Here is a 19,085-nt window from a genome sequence, read left to right as displayed (position 1 = left end):
AGATATGTTGACTATGGAGGGTTTATGTTGACTATGGAGGGAGGAGTTTTTAAAGAGAAACTGAGACATGTTGACTATGGAGGGTTTAAACTGAGACATGTTGACTATGGAGGGTTTAAACTGAGACATGTTGACTATGGAGGGTTTAAAGTGAGACATGTTGACTATGGAGGGTTTATAGTGAGTCATGTTGACTATGGAGGGTTTAAAGAGAGACATGTTGACTATGGAGGGTTTAAAGTGAGATATGTTGACTATGGAGGGTTTAAAGTGAGATATGTTGACTATGGAGGGTTTAAAGAGAGACATGTTGACTATGGAGGGTTTAAACTGAGACATGTTGACTATGGAGGGTTTAAAGTGAGACATGTTGACTATGGAGGGTTTAAACTGAGACATGTTGACTATGGAGGGTTTAAAGTGAGACATGTCGACTATGGAGGGTTTAAACTGAGACATGTTGACTATGGAGGGTTTATAGTGAGACATGTTGACTATGGAGGGTTTATAGTGAGACATGTTGACTATGGAGGGTTTATAGTGAGACATGTTGACTATGGAGGGTTTATAGTGAGATATGTTGACTATGGGGGGTTTATAGTGACACAAGTGATTAAATGACACAGACAATAATAGCTCCCAAATCAGACACTGCTCTGTCATTAAAACATGACAGTAATCTACAATATGAACTCTCTGTTGAAAACTGTACTTTGTTATTCATAATATCCAACTTTAGGTTCATAAGACCTTTCCTTCTTCCGGAGGCCCTGCCTCCTGCAATGCTGTGATGTTCTCACATCCTGGTTACAAGCGGGAGCTATTCTGAAACCAATTGAATCACTCAAACAAACACACACTGAACAGTTATGATAATAAACCAAACAGTTACCACCTTTGTCATTTACAAAACATAATTTATTTAGTCTGGATAGCTTTAAGCAGTATGTAGATTGCAAGCCTTGTCTTTAAGATCCTGCGTGGTCTCCACCCCCCTATGTCGGCATATCATGCTCAATGAAAGCACCTCTCGGAGAACAAGGGCAGTGACTTAAGGGGAAAACGTTGTCCCTTTTCAACACAGAAACAATCGGCCAATCTGTTAGAGCTACAATATGCTGGAATGCAATTCTCATGGAATTGAGAAGCTGCACGGATTATTGTAAACATGGCTAAAAATCTATCCACACCTGTACACGAGTTATCTGGGGTTCTTCATATGACGACAGTTGATGATGATGGTGTTGTTGTTGTGATCAGAATGGTATATTATATGTTACTGGATGTAACGTATTGGTATTTTGTATTGTTTTAGTGAGTATTTGTATTGTGTAATTGTCCTTACCTGTCCTGGTTCTAATTAGCTATTGGCTAACCCCGGCAAATTTACATGGATATTGCATGATTGTAATATAGATGTTGATTAATGTGCATTGTCCCCTATAAATAAATAAAACAAACAATATACTGTTTGATATAATGACAGGCTAACTTCAAATACCTAGGTGTCTGGTTAGACTGTAAACTCTCCTTCCAGACATTAAGCATCTCCAATCCAAAGTTAAATCTAGAATTGGCTTCCTATTTTGCATCAAAGCATCCTTCACTCATGCTGCCAAACATACCCTCGTAAAACGGACTATCGAACCGATCCTTGACTTTGGCGATGTCATTTATAAAATAGCCTCCAACACTCTACTCAGCAAATTGGATGCAGCCTATCACAGTGCCATCTGTTTTGTCACCAAAGCCCCATATACTACCCACCACTGCGACCTCTATGCTCTCGTTGGCTGGCCCCCGTTTCGTATTCGTCGCCAAACCCGTTGGCTCCAGGTCATCTATAAGTCTTTGCAAGGTAAAGCCCCATTTTATCTCAGCTCACTGGTCACCATAACAACACCCACACGTAGGCACACGCTCCAGCAGGTATATCTCACTGGTCACCATAACAACACCCACACGTAGCACGCGCTCCAGCAGGTGTATCTCACTGGTCACCATAGCAACACCCACACGTAGGCACACGCTCCAGCAGGTGTATCTCACTGGTCACCATAACAACACCCACACTTTGCATGCGCTCCAGCAGGTGTATCTCACTGGTCACCATAACAACACCCACACGTAGCACACGCTCCAGCAGGTGGATCTCACTGGTCACCATAGCAACACCCACACGTAGGCACACGCTCCAGCAGGTGTATCTCACTGGTCACCATAACAACACCCACACGTAGCACACGCTCCAGCAGGTGGATCTCACTGGTCACCATAGCAACACCCACACGTAGGCACACGCTCCAGCAGGTATATCTCACTGGTCACCATAGCAACACCCACACGTAGGCACACGCTCCAGCAGGTGGATCTCACTGGTCACCATAGCAACACCCACACGTAGGCACACGCTCCAGCAGGTATATCTCACTGGTCACCATAGCAACACCCACACGTAGCACACGCTCCAGCAGGTGGATCTCACTGGTCACCATAGCAACACCCACACGTAGGCACACGCTCCAGCAGGTATATCTCACTGGTCACCATAGCAACACCCACACGTAGGCACACGCTCCAGCAGGTATATCTCACTGGTCACCATAGCAACACCCACACGTAGCACGCGCTCCAGCAGGTATATCTCACTGGTCACCATAGCAACACCCACACGTAGGCACACGCTCCAGCAGGTATATCTCACTGGTCACCATAGCAACACCCACACGTAGCACGAGCTCCAGCAGCTATATCTCACTGGTCACCATGGCAACACCCACACGTAGGCACACGCTCCAGCAGGTATATCTCACTGGTCACCATAGCAACACCCACACGTAGCACGAGCTCCAGCAGCTATATCTCACTGGTCACCATAGCAACACCCACACGTAGCACGCGCTCCAGCAGGTATATCTCACTGGTCACCATAGCAACACCCACACGTAGGCACACGCTCCAGCAGGTGGATCTCACTGGTCACCATAGCAACACCCACACGTAGGCACGAGCTCCAGCAGCTATATCTCACTGGTCACCATAGCAACACCCACACGTAGCACGCGCTCCAGCAGGTATATCTCACTGGTCACCATAGCAACACCCACACGTAGGCACACGCTCCAGCAGGTATATCTCACTGGTCACCATAGCAACACCCACACGTAGCACGCGCTCCAGCAGGTATATCTCACTGGTCACCATAGCAACACCCACACGTAGCACGCGCTCCAGCAGGTATATCTCACTGGTCACCATAGCAACACCCACACGTAGGCACACGCTCCAGCAGGTATATCTCACTGGTCACCATAGCAACACCCACACGTAGCACGCGCTCCAGCAGGTATATCTCACTGGTCACCATAGCAACACCCACACGTAGCACGCGCTCCAGCAGGTATATCTCACTGGTCACCATAGCAACACCCACACGTAGGCACACGCTCCAGCAGGTATATCTCACTGGTCACCATAGCAACACCCACACGTAGCACGTGCTCCAGCAGGTATATCTCACTGGTCACCATAGCAACACCCACACGTAGCACGTGCTCCAGCAGGTATATCTCACTGGTCACCATAGCAACACCCACACGTAGCACGTGCTCCAGCAGGTATATCTCACTGGTCACCATAGCAACACCCACACGTAGCACGTGCTCCAGCAGGTATATCTCACTGGTCACCATAGCAACACCCACACGTAGCACGTGCTCCAGCAGGTATATCTCACTGGTCACCCACAAAGCCAACTCCTCTTTGACCGCCTTTCCTTGCAGTTCTCTGCTGCCAATGACTGGAACAAATTGCAAAAATCACTGAAGCTGGAGACTCATATCTCCCTCACTAACTTTAAGCATCAGCTGTCAGGGCAGCTTCCAGATCATTGCACCTGTAAATAGCCCATCCAACTACCTCATTCCCATACTGTTATTTATTTTATTTATACATGTTTTTATTTTGCTCCTTTGCACCCCAGTATCTCTACTTGCACATTCATCTTCTGCACATCTATCACTCCAGTGTTAAATTGCTAAATTGTAATTATTTCGCCACTATGGCCTATTTATTGCCTTTCCTCCCTAATCTTACTACATTTGCACACACTGTATATAGACTTTTCTATTGTGTTATTGACTGTACATTTGTTTACTCCATGTGTAACTCTGTGTTGTTGTTTGTGTCGCACTGCTTTGCTATATCTTGGCCAGGTCACAGTTGTAAATGAGAACTTGTTAAATAAAGGTGAAATAAATATGTTTTTAATAAATAAAAAATGCTGTTGATCACTAGTCTAATCAAGTCTGTATGGTGCCTGAGGAGGATGGCCCTCCCCTTTCCTCCTCTGAGGAGCCTCCACTGATACAGATCCACGTGTCCTTATTCAGTCCTACTCCATCCTTGTGGTGCCAAAAACATGATTTACCCCCAGCAATTGGGTGGTTGTGTGTCTATGTGTATGTGTGTGCACCCTTCTGGGAGTGTGTTCAGCCTCATAACTCAATTATACAGGGAGAAAAAGGGGGGGGGGTGGAAGAGGAGGAGGAGGAGGAAGGGGAGGAGGAGGAGGTGGAAGGGGAGGGGGAGGAGGAAGGGGAGGAGGAGGAGGAGGGGGAAGGGGAGGAGGGAGCGGAAGGGGAGGAGGGGGAGGAGGAGGTGGAAGGGGAGGGGGAGGAGGAGGAGGGAAGGGAGGATGGGGAGGAGGAGGAGGTGGAAGGGGAGGGGGAGGAAGGGGAGGAGGAGGAGGAGGAGGAAGGGGACGAGGGGGAGGAGAAGGTGGAAGGGGAGGGGGAGGAGGAGGACGGGGAGGAGGAGGAGGAAGGGGAGGAGGGGGAGAAAGGGGAGGAGGAGGAGGAAGGGGAGGAGGAGGGGAGAAAGGGGAGGAGGAGGAGGAGGAAGGGGAGGAGGAGTAGGAGGAGGAAGGGGGGAGGAGGAGGAAGGGGAGGAGGAGGAGGAAGGGGGAGGAAGGGGAGGAGGAGGAAGGGAGGAGGAGGAAGAGGAGGAGGAGGAGGAGGAAGGGGAGGAGGAAGAAGGGGAGGAGGAGGAGGAGGAGGAGGGGGAGGATGAGGAGGAGGGGGGGGGAGGGGAGGAGGACGAGGGGAGGAAGGGGAGGAGGAGGAAGGGGAGGAGGATGAGGATGAGGAGGAGGAGAGGAAGGGGAGGAGGAGGAAGGGGAGGAGGAGGAGGAAGAGGGGGAGGAGGAGGAGGAGGAGGAGAGGAAGGGGAGAAGGAAAAGGAAGAGGAGGAGGAGGAGGAGGAGGAGGAGGAGGAGGAGGAGGAGGAGGAGGAGGAGGAGGAGGAGGAGGAGGAGGAGGAGGAGGAGGAGGGGAGGAAGGGGAGGAAGGGGAGGAGGAGGGAGGCGAGGAGGACACTGTTAAGTGTTGATGTTGTGTCCAGTCCAGGAGGAGTTGGGACAGAAGAGTCTTTCAGGGAAAGGGTGTTAACTATTCTCTGATGTTTCACCCCGAGAGAACACCCCACCCTTTCCTCTAAAAATATCTCAACTGTCATCAGAGGGTGTGTCTGGATCTGGGCCAAGCTGTTGCATGTCACGTCCCAGGAGACCTCAAATTAACTGGTGGAGCTAAGCAGTGCTGCAGGTCATTGCCAAGTCTCTTTGGGTACAAAAGGCCAGGGATTCACCAAACACACGGTGGCAATGACAGAGTCAGTACCTGCTGGACCTTACTAATGCAATGGGAGTCTGTATGACAGAGCCTCTTTAGCCTGTTTACCCCAAGTGACTAACAATCTAATTGTCCTTAACTGCTCTTATCCTGAGCCTTCTGCCCTGGATGAGCAATCATGTGGTTATTTTTGGAGGGATTTTCTTCTATGCAACAGAATTCCTTCCACCAAGAGTCCTGCTGCTATCTAACATAGTGGTAAAGAAAGTGCCCAGACTGATCTACACAACGGGGTCCTGTTCAATCAGTACCAAATGGAAGGAAACTGACTGAAGCATGGGAGGGTTTTTAAATGTTTTGTCACGGTGTGCCCTAATGAACATGACCCAGGTTAAACGTTCTCCCAGAACAACCCCCCCGACCTCTTATAACTGTATAAGGGGGGGGGGGTTATGGGAGAATGTTCGGAAAGTATTCAGACCCCTTGACTTTTTCCCTTTTTGTTTATACATTACAGCCTTATTCTAAAATGTATTCAATTGTTATTTTTTTTACTAAGCAGTCTACACACAATACCCCATAATGACATCACAATACCCCATAATGACATCACAATACCCCATAATAACATCATAATACCCCATAATGACATCACAATACCCCCTAATGACCAAGCACAAACAGGTTTTTAGAAATGTCTGCAAAAAAACAGAAAAAACTGAAATATCACATTTACACAAGTATTCAGACTTTACTCAGTACTTTGTTGAAGCACCTTTGGCAGCGATTACAGCCTCGAGTCTTCTTGGTTATGACGCAACAAGCTTGGTACACCTGTATTGTGATGTCATTATGGGGTATTGTGATGTCATTATGGGGTATTGTGATGTCATTATGGGGTGTTGTGATGTCATTATGGGGTATTGTGATGTCATTATGGGGTGTTGTGATGTCATTATGGGGTATTGTGATGTCATTATAGGGTATTGTGATGTCATTATGGGGTGTTGTGATGTCATTATGGGGTATTGTGATGTCATTATGGGGTGTTGTGATGTCATTATGGGGTATTGTGATGTCATTATAGGGTATTGTGATGTCATTATGGGGTGTTGTGATGTCATTATGGGGTATTGTGATGTCATTATGGTCATTATGGGGTATTGTGATGTCATTATGGGGTATTGTGATGTCATTATGGGGTATTGTGATGTCATTATGGGGTATTGTGATGTCATTATGGGGTATTGTGATGTCATTATGGGGTATTGTGATGTCATTATGGGGTGTTGTGATGTCATTATGGGGTATTGTGATGTCATTATGGGGTGTTGTGATGTCATTATGGGGTATTGTGATGTCATTATGGTCATTATGGGGTATTGTGATGTCATTATGGGGTATTGTGATGTCATTATGGGGTATTGTGATGTCATTATGGGGTATTGTGATGTCATTATGGGGTATTGTGATGTCATTATGGGGTATTGTGATGTCATTATGGGGTGTTGTGATGTCATTATGGGGTATTGTGATGTCATTATGGGGTATTGTGATGTCATTATGGGGTGTTGTGATGTCATTATGGGGTGTTGTGATGTCATTATGGGGTGTTGTGTGTAGATTGAGGAGTTTCTTAATATATATTTTTTAATCCATTTTAGAATAAAGCTGTAACGTAACAAAATGTGGAAAAAGTCAAGGAGTCTGGATAGTTTCTGAATGCACCGTGGATCCATTATAGAGTGCAGATGTACAGTGTCATATCATGATGAAGTCCATAGTGGACATGATTTTATTGCAGAAGTTGCACGATAATGTCCAAAGCTGCAAAGCTCACGAACCATCCCGCCTGCATTGCCATAGCTGCTGTTGCTCCGTTGTTCTTAGAGTCCTCTATGTTAGTACGGATGGTTCCCACCGGTCTAGCAGGCCTGCTGATTATGCTTGGGTTGTGGTTACTCAGCAGCTGTGTAGCTCGGACCACCCTCACCACCCTGGTATAGTCTCTCTCCTTGGAGACACACTGGTAGTTCCCATAGTGCTCTGTCTGCATGGAGGGGATGAGATGGAGACAGCTGGCCTGCAGTCGCAAACAGGGGCGTGTCGTGCCCAGGTGTTCCCAGCTGTAGTGGGCGTGGTAGGAGTCTATGGGACAGGACAGGTAGAAGGGGACGTTCAGGGGCACAGAGTGGAACGATGCACTGAGGGCGTTCAGGGACGAGGAGGGCTGGGTGTCACGTCTGGTCCTGTTGCTGGTGGGCTTCTTTGGTTCTGGAGAAAGAGTCGGAGAAATGTAATTAACAAGGCAGGGGAATGAACATCTATTCATTCAATACATTCCAAATCAAATAACAGGCATCAGATTGACTCATTTGATTGATTGATTGATTGATTGATTGATTGTATTATTATCAGTGTGTGAGATGTCGATGTCGATGTACCTTCTGATATTTGAACTCCTGCTGTTTTAAGGCACACATTAGTTTCTCCTCCATCAATATTTTGAATGCCTCCCCTATGGAAAGAAAAACAACAACAATCACAACGTTCAGTTCACTAAGACAACCACTGAGACTAGTTTAGATACAGTAGACAGCAATGAATGCCTCCCCTATGGAAAGAAAAACAACGTTCAGTTCACTAAGACAACCACTGAGACTAGTTTAGATACAGTAGACAGCAATGAATGCCTCCCCTATGGAAAGAAAAACAACGTTCAGTTCACTAAGACAAACACTGAGACTAGTTTAGATACAGTAGACAGCAATGAATGCCTCCCCTATGGAAAGAAAAACAACGTTCAGTTCACTAAGACAACCACTGAGACTAGTTTAGATACAGTAGACAGCAATGCTAGGTATATAAAGATGAACCAAAAGTGGTCCTGCCAGTTACTGTAAAAGGCTCGTTGGGGTGTAGGCTGGTTATTGTAAAAGGCTCTTTGGGGTGTAGGCCAGTTACTGTAAAAGGCTCTTTGGGGTGTAGGCCGGTTATTGTAAAAGGCTCTTTGGGCTCTAGGCCATTTACTCTAAAAGGCTATTTGGGGTGTAGGCCGGTTACTGTAAAAGGCTCTTTGGGGTGTAGGCCGGTTAATGTAAAAGGCTCTTGGCGGTCTAGGCCGGTTAATGTAAAAGGCTCTTGGCGGTCTAAGCCGGTTAATGTAAAAGCACTTTGTGACAACTGCTTCTGTAAAAAGGGCTTATAAATCAATCTGATTGAAAGACACAGCTTATGGGACAGCCATGCTTGGTCAAATGAGGAGGAGCCAAAGAGGAAACATTAGACTTACGGGACGGTGGGTTTGCACCCAGCCTCTGTCCAGGCGCAGTACGGGTCTCTGGCCAGAACACACACATAACAGGATCCGTTATAGTCCTGACACCTCTGGAGGTCCAGAATGGAGATCTGCTCTGACAAACCCACCACCAGTTTCCTCTGCACATAGAGAGAAAGACGCTAGTTAATACTAAAACGTCCCATCACATATATTTCACATTTGAACAATATCTATCTTAATTACCATCAGAGTCTAAACCCTGTCTTTATTGGGGTTACTGCTATTAGCTTAAACAAACGCTTTCCACAGAGGGGTCATACTAGCGTATAGCCCAAACTGTTTGGATGCCACAGACAGAAGTTGGCAGATCGGCGTTACCGATTTCAGACGAGTCTCCCGACACTTGGGGAGATCGTAAAGCAAAATGGAGAACACCATCGTGAGAGTGTTATCTCTCCAGAGGTCAGTTTGTAGGCTTAAATGTTCAGACGCTACAGACGATATTGTGAGAAGACCCATTTTTGGGATGTCTCCTGGACTGACAAACACCGCTCTGTGACCTTTTACCTCCCGAGTGGCGCAGCAGTCTAAGGAACTGCATCTCAGCGCTATAGGCGTCAGTACAGACCCTGGTTCGATCCTGGGCTGTAATTACAACCAGCCGTGATCAGGAGTCCCATAGGCCGGTGCTGTGGGAATGTTTTTCAGCGGCAGGGACTGGGAGACTAGTCAGGATTGAGGGAAAGATGAACGGAGCAAAGTACAGAGAGATCCTTGATGAAAACCTGCTCCAGAGCACTCAGGACCTCACACTGGAGCGAAGGTTCAACTTCAAACAGGACAACGACCCTAAGCAAACAGCCAAGAAAACGCAGGAGGGGCTTCAGGACAAGTCACTGAATGTCCTTGAGTGGCCCAGCCAGAGCCCAGACTTGGAGAGTCTGGCTGTGTGCTTAGGGCCTCTGGAGAGACCTGAAAATAGCTGTGCAGCGACGCTCCCCATCCAACCTGACAGAGCTTGAGAGGATCTGCAGAGAAGAATGGGAGAAACTCCCCAACTACAGGTGTGCCAAGCTTGTAGCATCATACCCAAGAAGACTCGAGGCTGTAATCGCTGCCAAAAGTGCTTCAACAAAGTACTGAGTAAAGGTTCTGAATACTTATGTAAATGTGATATTTCCGTTTTTTAATTTTTAATACATTTGCAAACATTTCTAAAAAACAGTTTTGCTTGGTCATTATGAGGTATTGTGTGTAGATTGATGAGGAAAAACATGGAGGAGGTGAAGGGGTCTGAATGCTTTCAGAATGCACAGTAACCTGATCACATAGGGCCGATATCTATATTCAACATTGTGGTCCTTCTGTAGCTCAGTTGGTAGAGCATGGCGCTTGTAACGCCAGGGTAGTGGGTTCGATGTGGGTTCGATTCCCGGGACCACCCATACGTAGAATGTATGCACACATGACTGTAAGTCGCTTTGGATAAAAGCGTCTGCTAAATGGCATATATTATTATATTATTATTATATTATATTAAACACCACTCTTCTGAATACCACCCTTCTTTCTAGTCATATCCAAAATAACTTGATCACAGAACATTTTAGCAATTTTTCAGACGCTCTTACCCAGAGTGACTTACAGGAGCTATTAAGGTTAATAGAGTACATACATTGACAGATTTTTCACCTATTCTTCTCTGGGATTCGAACCAGCAACCATTCGTTACTTGTCCCAACACTCTTAATGACTAGGCTACCTGCCACCCTGCCGGTACCTTTCTAGAGTCCAGTTTCATGGATCTGATGACATCAGAGTGGTTGGAGAGATGAGTCTCTGAGATGATGAAAGGTTTGAAACGATCATTTAAGATCTTATGGATCATTCCAGTGTCTGGGGAAGGAGATACAGAAAGTTAAACACTCATTTACAGGTCGAGTCATTTAGTCACTACAAGTTGAAATAGGCCTGATTGCAGTGAACAGTCATTCACAAGTTGAAATAGGCCTGATTGCAGAGCACAGTCATTCACAAGTTGAAATAGGCCTGATTGCAGTGCACAGTCATTCACAAGCTGAAATAGGCCTGATTGCAGAGGCCTGGCAGTAAGTAAGTAGCCTTCCAAGAGCCTTGGCTTCCTCGAGCTGGAAGACACTGAGAAACAGCTTCTATCTCCAGTCCATTAGATTGTTAATCAGTCACCACTAGCCAGTCTCTGCCCGGTACCCTGTCCTGAACCTTAGCCACTGTCACTAGCCAGCCTCTGACCCCAGCCTCTGCCCAGTACCCTGCCCTGAACCTTAGCCACAGTCACTAGCCAGCCTCTGTCCAGTACCCTGTCCTGAACCTAAGCCACTGTCACGAGCCAGCCTCTGCTCAGCCTCTGTCCAGTACCCTGCCCTGAACCTTAGCCACTGTCACTAGCCAGCCTCTGCCCAGCCTCTGTCCAGTACCCTGTCCTGAACCTTAGCCACTGTCACTAGCCAGCCTCTGCCCGGTACTCTATCCTGAACCTTAGCCACTGTCACTAGCCAGCCTCTGCCTGGTACTCTACCCTGAACCTTAACCACTGTCACTAGCCAGCCTCTGACCCCAGCCTCTGCCCAGTACCCTGTCCTGAACCTTAGCCACTGTCACTAGCCAGCCTCTGACCCCAGCCTCTGCCCAGTACCCTGCCCTGAACCTTATCCACTGTCACTAGCCAGCCTCTGACCCCAGCCTCTGTCCAGTACCCTGTCCTGAACCTTAGCCACTGTCACTAGCCAGCCTCTGCCCAGCCTCTGTCCAGTACCCTGCCCTGAACCTTAGCCACTGTCACTAGCCAGCCTCTGCCCAGCCTCTGTCCAGTAACCTGCCCTGAACCTTAGCCACTGTCACTAGCCAGCCTCTGCCCAGCCTCTGTCCAGTACCCTGCCCTGAACCTTAGCCACTGTCACTAGCCAGCCTCCGCCCAGTAACCTGCCCTGAACCTTAGCCACTGTCACTAGCCGGCTCCCACCCGGTACTCTACCCTGAACCTTAGTCACTGTCACTAGCCGGCTCCCACCCGGTACTCTACCCTGAACCTTAGTCACTGTCACTAGCCGGCTCCCACCCGGTACTCTACCCTGAACCTTAGTCACTGTCACTAGCCGGCTACCACCCGGTACTCTACCCTGAACCTTAGCCACTGTCACTAGCCAGCCTCTGACCCCAGCCTCTGTCCAGTACCCTGTCCTGAACCTTAGCCACTGTTACTAGCCAGCCTCTTTCCAGTACCCTGCCCTGAACCTTAGCCACTGTCACTAGCCAGCCTCTGACCCCAGCCTCTGTCCAGTACCCTGCCCTGAACCTTAGCCACTGTCACTAGCCAGCCTCTGCCCAGCCTCTGTCCAGTACCCTGCCCTGAACCTTAGCCACTGTCACTAGCCAGCCTCTGACCCCAGCCTCTGTCCAGTACCCTGTCCTGAACCTTAGCCACTGTCACTAGCCAGCCTCTGCCCAGCCTCTGTCCAGTACCCTGCCCTGAACCTTAGCCACTGTCACTAGCCAGCCTCTGCCCAGCCTCTGTCCAGTACCCTGCCCTGAACCTTAGCCACTGTCACTAGCCAGCCTCCGCCCAGTAACCTGCCCTGAACCTTAGCCACTGTCACTAGCCGGCTCCCACCCGGTACTCTACCCTGAACCTTAGTCACTGTCACTAGCCGGCTCCCACCCGGTACTCTACCCTGAACCTTAGTCACTGTCACTAGCCAGCTACCACCCGGTACTCTACCCTGAACCTTAGTCACTGTCACTAGCCGGCTCCCACCCGGTACCCTACCCTGAACCTTAGTCACTGTCACTAGCCGGCTCCCACCCGGTACTCTACCCAGCACCCTAGAGAATGTTACCCTACGTACATAGAATCATTGAACAAAGATCACTGTAATAATGTTTACATACTGTTTTACCCACGTTATAGGTATATACTGTATTCTAGTGAAGGCTCATCCTACTGCCCTGGTTTACTGCCCTGGTATTAATTATCTGGTATTAATTATCTGGTATTACTGCCCTGGTATTAATTATCTGGTATTACTGCCCTGGTATTACTACCCTGGTATTAATTATCTGGTATTACTGCCCTGGTATTACTGCCCTGGTTTACTGCCCTGGTATTAATTATCTGGTATTAATTATCTGGTATTACTGCCCTGGTATTAATTATCTGGTATTACTACCCTGGTATTAATTATCTGGTATTAATGCCCTGGTATTACTGCCCTGGTATTAATTATCTGGTATTACTGCCCTGGTATTATTACCCTGATATTAATTATCTGGTATTACTGCCCTGGTATTAATTATCTGGTATTACTGCCCTGGTATTACTACCCTGGTATTAATTATCTGGTATTAATGCCCTGGTATTACAGCCCTGGTATTAATTATCTGGTATTACTGCCCTGGTATTACTACCCTGGTATTAATTATCTGGTATTAATGCCCTGGTATTACTGCCCTGGTATTACTAACCTGGTATTAATTATCTGGTATTAATGCCCTGGTATTACTACTCTGGTATTAATGCCCTGGTATTACTACTCTGGTATTAGTGCCCTGGTATTACTACCCTGGTATTAATGCCCTGGTATTAATTATCTGGTATTAATGCCCTGGTATTAATTATCTGGTATTAATGCCCTGGTATGAATGCCCTGGTATTACTGCCCTGGTATTACTACTCTGGTACTAATTATCTGAAATTAATGCCCTGGTATTACTGCCCTGGTATTACTAACCTGGTATTAATTATCTGGTATTAATGCCCTGGTATTACTAACCTGGTATTAATTATCTGGTATTACTGCCCTGGTATTAATTATCTGGTATTACTGCCCTGGTATTACTACTCTGGTATTAATGCCCTGGTATTACTACTCTGGTATTAATGCCCTGGTATTACTACTCTGGTATTAATGCCCTGGTATTACTACTCTGGTATTAATGCCCTGGTATTACTACTCTGGTATTAATGCCCTGGTATTACTACTCTGGTATTAATGCCCTGGTATTACTACTCTGGTATTAATGCCCTGGTATTACTACTCTGGTATTACTGTACAAGCATTATGCTGCACCTGCGATGATATCTCAAATTCTGTGTAAGTGACCAATAAACTTTGATTTGATAGTGTTTACTCATGGTGTTTACTAATAGTGTTTATTCATAGTGTTTACTCATAGTGTTTACTCATGGTGTTTACTAATAGTGTTTATTCATAGTGTTTACTCATAGTGTTTCTTCGTAGTGTTTACTAATAGTGTTTACTCATGGTGTTTACTCATAGTGTTTACTCATAGTGTTTACTCATAGTGTTTACTAATAGTGTTTACTCATAGTGTTTATTCATAGTGTTTACTAATAGTGTTTACTCATGGTGTTTACTAATAGTGTTTACTCATAGTGTTTATTCATAGTGTTGATTCATAGTGTTTATTCATAGTGTTTACTAATAGTGTTTACTAATAGTGTTTACTCATAGTGTTTCTTCATAGTGTTTACTAATAGTGTTTACTCGTAGTGTTTATTCATAGTGTTTATTCATAGTGTTTATTCATAGTGTTTACTAATAGTGTTTACTCATAGTGTTTACTCATAGTGTTTCTTCATAGTGTTTACTCATAGTGTTTATTCATAGTGTTTATTCATAGTGTTTACTAATAGTGTTTACTCATAGTGTTTACTCATAGTGTTTCTTCATAGTGTTTACTCATGGTGTTTACTAATAGTGTTTACTCATGGTGTTTACTCATAGTGTTTACTCATAGTGTTTACTCATAGTGTTTACTAATAGTGTTTACTCATTGTGTTTACTCATAGTGTTTACTCATAGTGTTTACTAATAGTGTTTATTCATAGTGTTTACTCATAGGGTTTATTCATAGTGTTTATTCATAGTGTTTACTCATAGTGTTTACTCATGGTGTTTACTAATAGTGTTTATTCATAGTGTTTACTAATAGTGTTTCTTCATAGTGTTTACTCATGGTGTTTATTCATAGTGTTTATTCATAGTGTTTACTAATAGTGTTTACTCATAGTGTTTACTCATAGTGTTTACTCATAGTGTTTATTCATAGTGTTTACTCATAGTGTTTACTCATAGTGTTTACTCATGGTGTTTACTAATAGTGTTTACTCATGGTGTTTACTAATAGTGTTTATTCATAGTGTTTACTAATAGTGTTTATTCATAGTGTTTACTCATAGGGTTTATTCATAGTGTTTATTCATAGTGTTTACTCATAGTGTTTACTAATAGTGTTTATTCATAGTGTTTACTCATGGTGTTTATTCATAGTGTTTATTCATAGTGTTTACTCGTAGTGTTTATTCATAGTGTTTATTCATAGTGTTTACTCATAGTGTTTACTCATGGTGTTTACTAATAGTGTTTACTCATGGTGTTTACTAATAGTGTTTATTCATAGTGTTTATTCATAGTGTTTACTCATAGTGTTTACTCATAGTGTTTACTAATAGTGTTTATTCATAGTGTTTATTCATAGTGTTTACTCATAGTGTTTACTAATAGTGTTTATTCATAGTGTTTATTCATAGTGTTTACTAATAGTGTTTACTAATAGTGTTTACTCATAGTGTTTACTCATAGTGTTTATTCATAGTGTTTACTCATAGTGTTTACTCATAGTGTTTACTAATAGTGTTTACTAATAGTGTTTATTCATAGTGTTTACTCATAGTGTTTATTCATAGTGTTTATTCATAGTGTTTACTCATAGTGTTTACTAATAGTGTTTACTAATAGTGTTTATTCATAGTGTTTACTAATAGTGTTTATTCATAGTGTTTACTCATGGTGTTTATTCATAGTGTTTATTCATAGTGTTTACTCGTAGTGTTTATTCATAGTGTTTATTCATAGTGTTTACTCATAGTGTTTACTCATGGTGTTTACTAATAGTGTTTACTCATGGTGTTTACTAATAGTGTTTATTCATAGTGTTTACTAATAGTGTTTATTCATAGTGTTTACTCATAGGGTTTATTCATAGTGTTTATTCATAGTGTTTATTCATAGTGTTTACTCATAGTGTTTACTAATAGTGTTTATTCATAGTGTTTACTCATGGTGTTTATTCATAGTGTTTACTAATAGTGTTTATTCATAGTGTTTATTCATAGTGTTTATTCATAGTGTTTATTCATAGTGTTTACTAATAGTGTTTATTCATAGTGTTTACTCATAGTGTTTATTCATAGGGTTTCTGTAGCATCAGACAGCTAGTCTTTCGCGGGGCCTAACAGGCTGTTAAAGACGTTGTCGTTGTGTACTTGAGACTCTGAATAACACGTGACTGTGATAAAAACATCATCATACTGATAACAACCATGATGAACAATGGTCACGCTGTGTCTTCATTTCATCATGCTGTTGTTAGAAGAACGTTTTGCGTTTTGTGTATTCAAGGTTTAAAAGGCTTCTAAAGTTTCTAATGTCCACTTTAAAGCTTCAGAACATTTTACAACAAAAAATGTATCAACCTCTACCCAAAATAATTAATTAATTATAATCCACACAACAATTCACATTTTCTGTTGCTGCAGGATTATTTTCCTGTTTTGTGAAACTGGCTCAAATTAAGATCCAACATCTGTAGGTCAGCAACAGCACCGAGAGTAGAAACGGGGTGGATGTTCAACTTGGTGGTATTTGATTTCAACCCAGAGAGTCTATTTCCAGACATGGAGCCCAGACATCACCTACCAGTTGCTAGCAGCAGGACGGTGTGCATGGTGTCGTCTGCAGCCTGTACTCGGTCCACAACGATCTTGGTGTAGTTATAGTTAGAGATGTAGAATGGGGTGTAAGGCTGGATGGGATGAATCCAGTCGGTCATCTCTGGGTGATCCTTTATCACGTTCACCGTAGCCAACGGCAGGTCTTTACTGTCAGAGACACACTGAGGAGATGAGACAGGAGAAAAGATCTTTACCCAGATAAGCACCCCATTCGATACAAGCCTTTGCCAAATAAGTGAATAAAATCGGAATTTCGCAGGCAAATAATATGAGACATTCATGTCGTTTATTCCAGGACTAAATCTTGCATAGTTTAATCAGACGCATGTTATGTAGTCTGTCCACCAAAGATTACGGAGACATGGGCTGCTGACATAAATATTCCAGCACAACTTCCTATGTTGTGTGGAGTTTGGTGTTTACGTTTCTCAATAGGTCACAGGAAATCACTTAGTCCAAATAAGGTCATAACACCTGCTTTTGTTTATACTCCTATATAAGTCATTTAACATTTCTTAAAAACACATGTATAAATGTTAACACTCTTACATGTTAAACCGTGTATATAAATATGATACATAGATACAAGAAGAAAAAGTCACTTGCTTCCTGGTAAAGGGAGTCAGGAAGCACAGCCGGCCTTTTAGTCAGACTGTGCTTTTGTTTTGTTGTAGCCTATACAACACGTCTTAGTCACATCAGGAACTTAGACAAAACAATACAATGTATTGATGCATCCCAAAAGGAAGACAATGAGGACTGTAGGGTCAAGGTCAGGGTCAGGGTGGAGGAAAAACAGATTGAGGAAGTTGTTCAGACAATAAACCACCGAACAGAAACCTGACTACACACATACACCTGCAGGGTCTCAGTAATGGTAGAAATCACATGCTATTGGTCACATACACGTGTTTAGCAGATGTTATTGCGGGTGTAGTGAAATGCTTGTGTTTTCTAACTCCAACAGTATAGGTCCTCAAGCTTAATGATGAGCTTGGAAGGTACTATAGTGTTGAATGCTGAGATATGGTCAATGAACAGCATTCTTACATAGGTATTCCTCTTGTCCAGATGGAATGGGCCAGTGTGCAGTGAGACGGTGATTGCATTGTCTGTGGATCTATTGGGGTGGTAAGTGGGTCTAGGGTGTCAGGTAAGGTAGAGGTAATATGATCCTTGACTAGTCTCTCAAAGCACTTCCTGATGACAGACGTGAGGGGTGAGTCATTTAGTTCAGTTATCTTTGCCTTCTTGGGAACAGGAACAATGGTGGCCATCTTGAAGCATGTGGGGACATCATACTTGGATAGGGAGAGATTGAATATGTCCATAAACACACCAGCCAGCTGGTCTGCGCATGCTCTGAGGATGCGGCTTGGGATGCCGTCTGGGCCGGCAGCCTTGTGAGGGTTAACACGCTTAAATGTCTTACTCACATCTGCCACAGAGAAGGCGAGCCTACAGTCCTTGGTAAGGAGCCGCGTAGGTGGCACTCTGTTATCCTCAAAGCGGGTGAAGAAAATGTTTAGCTTATCCGGAAGCAAGACATTGGTGTCCGTGGCGTAGCTGGTTGGTTTTCCTGTTGTAGTCCCTGATTGTCTGTAGACCCTGCCACATATGTCTCGTGTCTGAGCAGTTAAATTGCGACTCCACTTTGTCTCTATTCTGATGTTTTGCCTGTTTGATTGCCTTGCGGAGGGAATAACTACACTGTTTGTATTCAACCATATTCCCAGTCACCTTGTCATGGTGGTTCGCGCTTTCAGTTGCGAATGCTACCATCTATCCACAGTTTCTGGTAGGTTTAATAGTCACAGTGGGTACAACATCACCTATACACTTCCCGATAAACTCACTTATCGGTGTATTCGTCAATATTATTCTCTGAAGCTACCCAGAATATATCCCAGTCCGTGTGATCAAAACAATCTTGAAGCTTGGATTTCGATTGGTCAGACCAGTGTCGGATAGTCATTAGGACGGGTCCTTCTTGTTTGAGTTTCTGCCTATAGGAAGGGAGGAGCAAGATGGAGTCGTGGTCAGATTTGCTATTCTGGGTAGCTTCAGAGAATAATATTGACGAATACACCGATAAGTGAGTTTATCGGGAAGTGTATAGGTGATGTTGTACCCACTGTGACTATTAAAACCTCCCAGAAACTGTGGATTGATGGTTGAGTGGCAGTGGTCTAATGTTTTAGCAGAGTGAGTACTACAGTCAAGGTGATGGTAGAACTCTAATGTTTTAGCAGAGTGAGTACTACAGTCAAGGTGATGGTAGAACTCTAATGTTTTAGCAGAGTGAGTACTACAGTCAAGGTGATGGTAGAACTCTAATGTTTTACCAGAGTGAGTACTACAGTCAAGGTGATGGTAGAACTCT

General features: G+C 44.4%; 1 protein-coding gene across 1 annotated transcript in view; it reads right to left on the bottom strand.

Moving 5' to 3' along the window:
• Positions 1-7,253: 7,253 nt before the first annotated feature.
• sema7a (semaphorin 7A) overlaps positions 7,254-19,085 on the bottom strand; it is an 82,079-nt gene continuing 70,247 nt past the window's right edge. The window contains exons 10-14 of the mRNA XM_046352129.1: positions 16,668-16,863; positions 10,691-10,806; positions 8,923-9,068; positions 8,075-8,148; positions 7,254-7,904 (exon numbers count right to left, since the gene is read on the bottom strand). Of these exons, the coding sequence (XP_046208085.1) occupies positions 7,426-7,904; positions 8,075-8,148; positions 8,923-9,068; positions 10,691-10,806; positions 16,668-16,863 (1,011 nt within the window). The 3' untranslated portion in view covers positions 7,254-7,425. The remainder of the gene's footprint in view (positions 7,905-8,074; positions 8,149-8,922; positions 9,069-10,690; positions 10,807-16,667; positions 16,864-19,085) is intronic.

The sequence above is a fragment of the Oncorhynchus gorbuscha genome, linkage group LG06 (genome assembly GCF_021184085.1).
Source record: "Oncorhynchus gorbuscha isolate QuinsamMale2020 ecotype Even-year linkage group LG06, OgorEven_v1.0, whole genome shotgun sequence".
Classification (NCBI taxonomy): Eukaryota; Metazoa; Chordata; class Actinopteri; order Salmoniformes; family Salmonidae; genus Oncorhynchus; species Oncorhynchus gorbuscha.
This window is presented reverse-complemented; position numbering and strand designations above follow the sequence as displayed.